At 41.9% G+C, this 10,020-nt stretch overlaps 1 protein-coding gene across 3 annotated transcripts; it reads right to left on the minus strand.

The window, feature by feature from the left end:
- Positions 1-1,986: 1,986 nt before the first annotated feature.
- Positions 1,987-5,983, minus strand: LOC125545054 (probable glycerol-3-phosphate dehydrogenase [NAD(+)] 2, cytosolic). Of its 3 annotated transcripts, none has more exons than XM_048708909.1 (6): positions 5,609-5,983; positions 4,797-5,509; positions 3,514-3,735; positions 2,926-3,173; positions 2,701-2,840; positions 1,987-2,416 (listed from the first exon to the last, which is right to left on the minus strand). In XM_048708909.1, the coding sequence occupies exons 2-6, from the start codon at positions 5,452-5,454 to the stop codon at positions 2,275-2,277; spliced, it is 1,410 nt and encodes a 469-aa protein (XP_048564866.1). In that variant the 5' UTR covers positions 5,455-5,509; positions 5,609-5,983; the 3' UTR covers positions 1,987-2,274. The 3 variants fall into 3 exon arrangements, with proteins under 3 accessions (XP_048564866.1, XP_048564864.1, XP_048564865.1); XM_048708907.1 differs by having other exon boundaries at positions 4,797-5,513; positions 5,609-5,980; XM_048708908.1 differs by having other exon boundaries at positions 4,797-5,879.
- Between the last annotated feature and the right edge of the window lie 4,037 nt (positions 5,984-10,020).

A 10,020-nucleotide genomic window follows, 5' to 3' on the forward strand; every position in this document is an offset into this window, starting at 1 on the left:
GTAGTTTTGGCTAGTTTACTACTGGTGCTTCCAACCCATTGTTACCTTTTAGGAACGGCCAGATTTTGAACTCCCACAACATATCTTGACCATACCCTTTTGTGGTATCAACCATCGCTCATACCATTCCTTGCAAGCCACTCCACTCCACTCCACCCACATCCCATTCCACTCCACTCCGTCAGACCATAGAGAAGGAGAGGTCCAAGGCAAGAAAAGAAGAAAGAAGTGTTGTGTAAATCCATGTTCACTTCTTGATACTTGGACAACCAAGAACTCCTCTTTCACGAGTCCATACTCTGAGTTCATTTCTTTCTTCTCAATCCTATCTTGTGAGAGACACAGAGGGTGTTTTCAGATTCTTGAGAGAAGCTTTGATTGAAGATCTTTCAAGGAGTTACTATCAAGTTATTTTGCTTATGCTTGTTACTCTTGGATGGCGAGTGCATCCTAGATAGTTAGGAGTCACTTGTGATCCTATCAATTTCTACGAGTGAAAGAGGCAAGAAGTTGGTACACTCACTTTGATCTACACTTAGTGGGGGTTCTAAGAGCAAACCATGATGAAATAGATTGATTGTGTTTTGTGGGCTTCTTGGTGGGAGACACAACTGGGATTCTTGAATCCTAGAACCTCTTGGTTCGAAGTCTCCATCAATGTGGATGTACGATAGCGACAACTATCCGAACCGTGAAAAAAATCATGTGCCACAATGTTTGCATTCTCTTACCCGACCTCCTACTTACTTGCAAGATTACTACTTTTTCGTTGTGCATTCCTCTTGATATCTTGCTTGCTAAGTTCTTTTAGTCCTTATTGCCTGGAAATAAAAACCACCAAACTTAAAAATTGTGTGGCTTGATTTTCACAAGACTATCCACCCCACCCCCCTCCTACGGATGGCAATGGGTACCCATAACCCACGTACCCTGCTGGTAAAAACCCTATTAGAGTAAGGGTATGGGACAAAAAGTTGCCCATGGATATGTAAATAGGGAAATCTCAAACCCATCAGGTAGAGCAGGTACAGGTATAAGATCATATAACCCATACCTGCATACCCATGTACCTTTATAAAATCTAACAAGTACGAAAAAATTACCTCTACCCTCATGAGTTTGTGAACTTAAAAATGTATAACTATGTACTACTGTTTATGACTATGTGTTGATGTTTTCATGTGTTGTTATTTACAAGAAAGTGTTGATGTTTTATAAAATGTGGTGTGTTTATGATCTCTTGTTGTTTATAAGTATGAATTGATGTTATTATGTGTTGTTGTTTATAAATTATGATTGTACCTTGTTGTTTTTGATTATGTGTCGCTCAAATTGATGCTATGCAAATATGGGTATTTTTACCCGTGGTGCCCATTTACTCTGTCGGGTGACGGATATGGGTACCCACTAGCAACAGTTAGGAATCAGCCGGTTCAATCTAATCCTTTTCCTTGATAAATGCAGTTTTTTTGTCTGTTTTGGACATCAAAGCTTCTCTTCTGCTTAGCTAACAAAAATCTACTCTGCTTTGTTTCATTACACACGTTTAAAAAAATAGTTTTATTCATTTGCAATAACAAGTACATCACTCACGAGGAGGGGTACAATTTCACTCAAAAGCTCCTCAAACCAGTTCAAAGCTGTAGAAAATTTAGCTAGCTTAGCAAGTTCATGGGCAACCCTATTGACTTCTCTATTACAGTGCTCGAATCTACTAATGGAAAATTCACAAGCCAAAAAATAGGAATGGGATCGCAAACCAAAAAATAATAGAATCGTCAAACACTGCCACCGCTGTAGTTGCCCACGTTCTCTCTGTCCACTTACATCTATTCGCCTGATGACATCATGTCGGGTCCAACTTTGTAGGAAGACTAGTCACTGGTTATTGCAGTACATCACATTGGTTCTCGAAATGATAAAACCTGCAACTTCACGTCACATCTATTCGAGCAGGTAATTAAACTGTTGAAAAAATACAGGGTATATCATTCGAAGCATGATATGTGATTGTATTGTTTTTCCATTTCAAATAGGATACAGAATAATAGCATTATTAAATTGTTCTATATACACAAGATGGTGTGAACCACATCAAGCTACTAACACACTCAACACATCTTCCTCAAAATAGTCAACTAAAGTTTTTAACTGAACTTACTAGTGTTACAACAACAGCAGCAGAAGCAGCAGCCGCCGAATGGACAAGAGCACATAGGGCTTCGAAAACGTCTAGCGACTAATAGAAAGAAGGAAACCGATAGGAGAATCTGTCTAAGCTTTCACATCTCCATTTGGTTGACCAAGAATAGATGGTCGGTAAAGTGACTGCCCCCGTGCCATCTCAATTCTTTCACGCGGGTCACACATCGACTCATCTCTTATAGCCTGAAGAATCGACTCAGTAGGAAGTTCCCTGTGCACATGAGTAAACAAATCAACAGAGTTGATTATGGCTGCAAACTTTTACTAACGTACAATATAGCAACATCATACTGGAGTAGCAATTGGCCAGGAGAATGAACATATCTTTATGCCTACTGAGATAATTTGTTCTTATATCTGGGCAGTTACAGTATGTACTTGTTAAAAATGGATAAATCCATTAGAAAGTATTTTTGAAGCTAATTCAATAAAATTGCAATTGAACTATTTCACAAGGGCTTTTGTTATATCATGAAAAATAAGAAGGATTATTACCTCTTGATCAAAATTTTATGAAGTGTTTTCAAGATGGGGCACATCTCAACTGGCGCAACAGATTTGTTGGCTTCTGGATGCATTACACTCAAACTATCCTGACTGAGAAGTTTATAAAATGCATCGACCGCAGAGACACCCTGAAATGAATTGTTAGCACAATTTAGTATGCCTTGAGGTTTGTGGTAGCAGTTGAAAGTTCGGACAACAATCAAAATGGCGAACCTGGATTGTCCCTTTGCCTTTTATGCTATCACCCATTTCCAGAGTCAGTTCCCCTTTAGCTAACTTATGCCCATACCATGCATTACGACCTTTCAACAACGTGACATAAGTGTCAGCTAATAACGGTCCAGCAAGTTTTTCGGGTTCTTCTTCCAGAAGGTGGGTGATGTAGATCATTTCAGATGTGCAAAGTGCAAAGTAAACAGACTTGCTGGTAGCACTCTCATTGGTTAGTGCTGCCACCATACCTGCAAGATAACACAATGTTCAGCAAACTAACTGAAGATTATGTCAATTAAAAGTAGAAGTACAATAGATATTTCAGCCTTTCTTGTCCATTGGATCTTTCTTCTGGATGTTGACAGCTAAGATATAACTGACTAGTGTATTTTTCCTCCTTGGGACACTGATTCGTTGGAATTAGTGCATTATAACATGATGCAAGTTAGTACTACCTATTGAGGACATTGTGTAAGACTGAGTGTGTTATGGTGGCAAACTAATCCAAAGTTTAGAAGTGTATGGCCTTTACAAACTTATAGTGGTCGAAATATGGCAAAAGTAGTGGGACATACGAACATAACTTACCAGCACCAATAGCGTACACATTTTTCAAACCTCCCATGACTTCATGAGTGATGAGATCACTATTATCCCAGACAATAAAATGAGGCTGCCTCAAAAATTTAGCAAGAGGTTTCCTCCATTTGTCAGTTCCACAAATACGAGCATTCGCATATTCTTTATTATATATTTCAGACGCGATGTTAGGGCCACCAAGATATAGAATATTATCCAATGGAACCTTAGCTGCAATAAAATCAATAATCCGTAAGTCACATGCAGAGTTAAATAGGCAAAAGGAAAATGCTGGAAACAAAGCATGACACTCAGCACACACCACTCTGAAACTAGAGTTCTGAACCGAGATCAACAACAGTTGAACAAAATGTTGCATTTTTTTGGTGTGTAGAAGCATGAAAATAGAGTAAGGAATTCATTCAGGAAGAGCCTGCTAATCTAAACACATATAATGACTAGGAGCATTCATAAGCAACAGAAAATACGACCAATTACTTAGCTGCAAGTTCAATAATTAGTTATATCCCCTCTATACGAAACTTACAGAAGGTTACATAGATCTTAACCTTTACTCTTATACTCTTATAAATATTTGAGTTTGTGGCGGTCCATTCACCCACAGATATTACCTCTGAAGTCGCCAAGAAATTAATTGCCGCAATTATAATATATTTGTAGAAGAGATATGTCTCATAATCATTTGATCAGTTGATTCGATTGATGTAGATTTTGAGATTTTTTTTATTTGCACAAAGTTAGGGACTAAGAGGACATAAGCAGTTAGACAAGTCATGCAATGAAAAAAACTTCTATAGTAATGCACAAGCATCAACTTCCATAGCAGCATACGAGTATTTAGCAAGCCAAGGCAATGAATTCAGTTAAACATTACAGTATAATGCAATGAGCAAAAAAGCATTTTTGGATATATTTTTACCAAGAACCATGTACGGATTTATCTTCTACAATTCCACATCAATATTTTGTCAGCAACGCAATCGGTTGCATCCAATTTTTTTTATCATAATTCATGATGACATTTCAACCAAAGTTTGATAACTGTCTGTCATAGTTATCAGGTACTCCTACCAGATTAAAAAGGCTGATAGGCGATAGCTACAAATTTGTACCCATGGAGGGGAACCGACACCAACAATTGAGGGCAAACAGCAATCCACCAAGTACAGAGGACAACATCAATCCACCATCAACAGAGGACAACATCAATTCTTCAGTGAAGAAAGAAGAATAAATTACGATTGGGCGACAAAAAGTTATAGGAAACTCACTTGCTTTGCTAATCATCTGTGTCGGAGTTATGATCCGCGGCACCGGATCCAGGGATGCTTCTATCCCTTTGGTGAGCGAGATGATGACTGGGGCATTAACCCTCTCCTTCCAGTACCTCCCAATCTCCCCAAACACAACCCTCGTCTCCGTGGACGGCAGGCCGTTGATGACAATGTCTGCGTCCCAGACGGCCTCCTGCAGGTTGGTGACGACCTTGAGCGGGCAGAGCGGGGTGTCGATCATGTTGAGGCAGAAGCCGTCCCTGAGTATCTCGTCGGCGTAGAGCGTGCGGTCCCCGAGGCGGCCCTCGACGTACTTGAGGTAGGCGCATCGGCGGATCAGGCGGCGCAGGACGTCCTCGCGCGCGTTGATGACGTTGAAGAGGTGCTCGGCCGTGGCGCGGTCGACGGCGCGGCCGGGGCGGCGCCAGATGCGGAGCTGCACCTTGTCGCGGAGGTGGCCGTAGGCGTCCTGCAGGAGCGCGCAGAAGACGCTGCCCCAGGCCCCGGCCCCGACGCCGACGATCCGGAGCGGGTCCCCGTCGGCCTTTCCCATCACCCGCCGCAGCTCGTCCACCTTCTCCTCCACGGCCCCATTGGCGTGCCCGTTCGACGCGGGGCCCCCCGCCGCGTGCGCCCCGTCCTCCGCTCCGCCCATTGCTTCTCGCCGCAAGCAAAACCAAGGCCAGCCGCGCAAGCCACCACTACATAACCTGTCTGACTCGTTCGGTTGTTCCAAGGATGGGCAGGCAGGTTATAAACTAACCGGGAGGAAGAAGACGGGAAAAGGACGCAATTTGCGTGGGTCTGGCCGCCGAATTGCGACGGGGGTGACGCGGGGTGTCGGCCGGAGAGACCGAGGCGGGCCGCGGCTTGCCTGCCCGAGCGGCCGGCGGTTGGTGGCGCGGTTTCGCTCGCCGGTCGGGCGTTCCTCGCGTCGAAAGCGAGGTGGTGGGGGATCGGAGAATTTCTTTTCTTTTCTGGGATCCGCCGCGTCACGGCGGAGCGGGAGGTGGCAGGTGGGTGAGCGGAGCCGGGGCGCGGTAAGAAAAGAACCGGAGGGGGTAGGCGGGACGGATTCGAGGAGCCGGAGGTCGCACGGACGGTGACGGACTGATGATGGTGGGTTGGTGATGGTGTCGGATTTGGGTAGTATGCCATGGCGGACCTGGCGCCGAGCCGTGGCGTGCCCTGGCACCGGCGCCAGATCCCCCACCGTTCGGGGGCGCGTGCGTCGGGCGTGTGGCGACCACGTCCAGTCAAAGAACGCACGGTGATTTTGATTGTTATATAGGGGAAATTTTGATTGTATGTACTGTATAAACTTCTACTGGACCACTGATATTATTCTAATATTTGGATTATAAACTCGAAAACACATATAATTTGTAGAGTATCATAATTGTGTTGACCATTATATCAAGAGCATGTCAAGTTCAGAACATCACGTTTTGTGTTTCAAAGGGTTCAAGTAAGAGTTTATGCAAGAGATAGCCTTACTGGTAAGTCTTCACCGCCATAGTGCCCGACAATAGAGGACAAATTTAAAAGGCACTTCATTTTTAAATTTTAGACATTGTTAGTTTCTTAATGCTTACAACCGACATCTTTGATTCAAAGGATTTCTCATGTAGTTTTGGAGAATTCTATCCTTAGAATTTTCTTTGCAACTTAACCACTTATTCACCCAAGAAATAATTCTTCATCACTTATTCATCCAAGAAAGAATATTGTCGGCTAAAGGTTGCGCAGTAATTCGAGAGACTTTTCAATAACTCTGCAACTCATTTGAGCTCGAGGTGAATAGTAAATTCTGAGGAAGAAAAAAGATTGAAAAAAAAATTCAATGCAAACTTTGACAAATGTTCTCGGTGCTTGAAAATTTTCACCCCGAAACAACATTCGTGGAAGCCATAGCAAAAAAATCAGCACTCCAAAGGTACTTTCGAGCATTACTTTTATTTTTTTACCACGACTTCTAGAAATGTCATTTTATGATGAATTTTGTAAGCACACAAAACATTTTTCAAAGTTTACACCCAAAAGATTTAGAATTTTTTACTTTTTTTATTTTACTGTTCATTAGGGAGCATTTGAGCTCAGGAGTATATACTCCGCGTCCCAACTTAACCAATTATTCACCCAAGAAAGAATTCTCCATCCTAGCTAAGAAGTGGTGCCCGAGTAAGGCGTTTCGGTGCCTAGGCTCATCTGCACCCGGTTAGAAACAAATTAAAAAAAAACCTACTTTTTGTGTGGTAGACAATTTGATGCGTGAGCTCGCTCCAATTTCAAGTCATTTGGACATCTGAGGAGCTCTCAGCAAAAAAGACAAATCGAACCAAAACAGTAATGAACAGTAAACATTTTTACAGACCCTCAATTTGTCTTTTTTGCTGAGAGTTCCTCTAATGTCCAAATGATGTGGAAAATGGAGCAGACCTCACGCATCAAATTGTCTACCGCACAAAAAAAATTGGAATTTTTTGAATTTTTCTAGTATTTCTTTTGATTTTTTTCGTTAGCGCTGGTGCAGATGAACTCGGGTGCAGAGATGGATTTTCGGTGGTGCCCTGGTTACCAAACCTCATCTCCCTATTCTCATAGATACCTCTGATCAAAAACCATTTAACTAGAACCCCACATTACTGCAAGAATGCCTAGCAGTGGCGGACGGCAAAAGCCCAGCAATGGCGGACAAGGCTCTCAGGGGCGCCCGTCATTGACCTCCAGCCACTGCTAACATGGCATCAGTGACGGTCACGTGCTCGCCACTAGTAAAAACTCTCTAGTGGCGGTCCTACCTAGATGCCCGCCACTGGTGAAAGTTGTAGTAGTGGCGGGCGGATTAGAGCATTCGCCACTGAAAGCTTAGTCATGCAAATAAAAGTTTTCGCAGTCATGGCAATATTTTTGATGCCACATATAGGTTTTGCATAATACCCATATCAAAAATTACAATACGCTGCGACATTACATTGATTGCGACAAGAAATTACAACACATTGCATCATACATTAACCACTAGCTATTTGTTATCAATCATGACTAAAAATGCACCAACTAATTGTTGTCATCCTAGTAGCTAGCTACCCAGCATATGGTAGTCAAAACACAATCGACAATACAAACATCCAGTAGTTAATTAGTACCAAACATGACAAGTACTAGGACCTACTATCTTTTAGAAAAAATGAAAATAATAGAAAAACCCCTGCATCTCCATGGTGGAGCACACAGATCCACCGATCTTCAATTTCTGGTCTACACTTATTCAATATTTGCATCCATCCATCAATTTTAGTGCGTCCATCCAGTAGGGCTGAAGTCGAGTATGTGCTACTTCTTGAGCTTGCGTTGGTTTTTTCCTTGAAGAGGAAAGGGTGATGCAACAAAATAGAGTAAGTATTTTTCTCAGTTTTGAGAACCAAGGTATCAATCCAGTAGGAGACAACGCACAAGTCACCGAATACCTACACAAACAATCAAACAACTTGCACACAACGCGATAAAGGGGTTGTCAGTCCCTTCACGGTTATTTGCAAAAGTGAGATCTGGTAGAGATAGATAAACGGTAAAGTAAATATTTTTGGTATTTTTGGTTTATAGATCGGAAAGTAAAAGATTGCAAAAAGAGTAAAACAGAAACTAATATTGTAGATTGGAAACTTTTATGATGGAAAATAGACCCCGGGGCTATAGGTTTCACTAGAGTCTTCTCTCAAGATAGAAAATAATACGGTGGGTGAACAAATTATTGCTGAGCAATTGATAGAAAAGCGCACAGTTATGACGATATCTAAGGCAATGATCATGAATATAGGCATCACGTCCGTGTCAAGTAGACCAAAACGATTCTACATCTACTACTATTACTCCACACATCGACCGCTATCTAGCATGCATCTAGAGTATTAAGTTCATAAATAACAGAGTAACGCATTAAGCAAGATGACATGATGTAGAGGAATTAACTCAAGCAATATGATGAAAACCCCATATTTTCATCCCCGATGGCAACAATACGATACATGCCTTGCTGCCCCTACTGTCATTGGGAAAGGACACCGCAAGATTGAACCCAAAGCTAAGCACTTCTCCCATTGCAAGAAAAACCAATCCAGTTGGCCAAACCAAACCGATAGTTCAAAGAGAATTACAAAGGTATCAAATCATGTATAAAAGAATTCAGAGGAGATTCAAATAATATTCATAGATAAGCTGATCATAAATCCAAAATTCATCGGATCTCAGCAAACACACCACAAAAGAGTATTACATCGAATAGATCTCCAAGAAAATCGAGGAGAACATGGTATTGAGAATCAAAGAGAGATAAGAAGCCATCTAGCTACTGGCTATGGACCCGTAGGTCTGTGGTAAACTACTCACGCTTCATCGGAAGGGCAATGGAGTTGATGTATAAGCCTTCCGTGATCAAACCCCCCTCTGGCAAGACGCCGGAAAAGGCCCTAGATGGGATCTCACGGGTATAGAAGGTTGCGACGGTGGGAAAGTGTTTTCGTGTCTCCCCTAGTTGGTTTGGGGATATATGGGAATATATAGGCGAAGAAACTAGGTCGGGAGGAGCACGAGGGGCCCACAAGGGTGGGGGTAGGCCCTACCCCCTGGGCACGCCCTCCGTCCTTGTGGCCGCCTCGTGGCTCCTCCGACTTCATCTCCAACTCTTCTGGTTGTCTTCTGGTCCAAGAAAAATCATCGCGAAGGTTTTATTCCGTTTGGACTCCGTTTGGTATTCCTTTTCTGCGAAACTCTAAACAAGGAAAAAACGTGAACTGGCACTGGGCTCTAGGTTAATAGGTTAGTCCCCAAAATAATATAAAATAGCATATTGATGGATATAAAACATCTAAAACAGATAATATAATAGCATGAAATAATCAAAAATTATAGATAAGTTGGAGACGTATCAAGCATCCCCAAGCTTAATTCATACTCGTCCTCGAGTAGGTAAATGATAAAAACGGAATTTTTGATGTGGAACATATTTATCCATGTAATACTTCTTTATTGTGGCATGAATGTTCAGATTCATATGATTCAGACAAAAGTTTAATATTGACATAAAAAACAATAATAGTTCAAGCATACTAACAAAGCAATTATGTCTTCTCAAAATAACATGGCCAAATAAAGCTTATACCTACAAAATCATATAATCTGGCTATGCTCCATCTTCATCACACAAAATATTTAAATTATG

The sequence above is a fragment of the Triticum urartu genome, chromosome 3 (assembly GCF_003073215.2).
Source record: "Triticum urartu cultivar G1812 chromosome 3, Tu2.1, whole genome shotgun sequence".
NCBI lineage: Eukaryota > Viridiplantae > Streptophyta > Magnoliopsida > Poales > Poaceae > Triticum > Triticum urartu.

What these genes read in the sequence shown, in the direction of transcription:
- LOC125545054 (XM_048708907.1), bottom strand. Translation starts at nt 5,957, where the DNA reads ATGGCATACTACCCAAATCCGACACCATCACCAACCCACCATCATCAG. An exon ending in ACCCCCGTCGCAATTCGGCG is followed by an intron (nt 5,514 to 5,608) that starts GCCAGACCCACG and finishes CGAACGAGTCAG; the next exon opens with ACAGGTTATGTAGTGGTGGC. An exon ending in AAGGCAAAGGGACAATCCAG is followed by an intron (nt 2,841 to 2,925) that starts GTTCGCCATTTT and finishes AATTCATTTCAG; the next exon opens with GGTGTCTCTGCGGTCGATGC.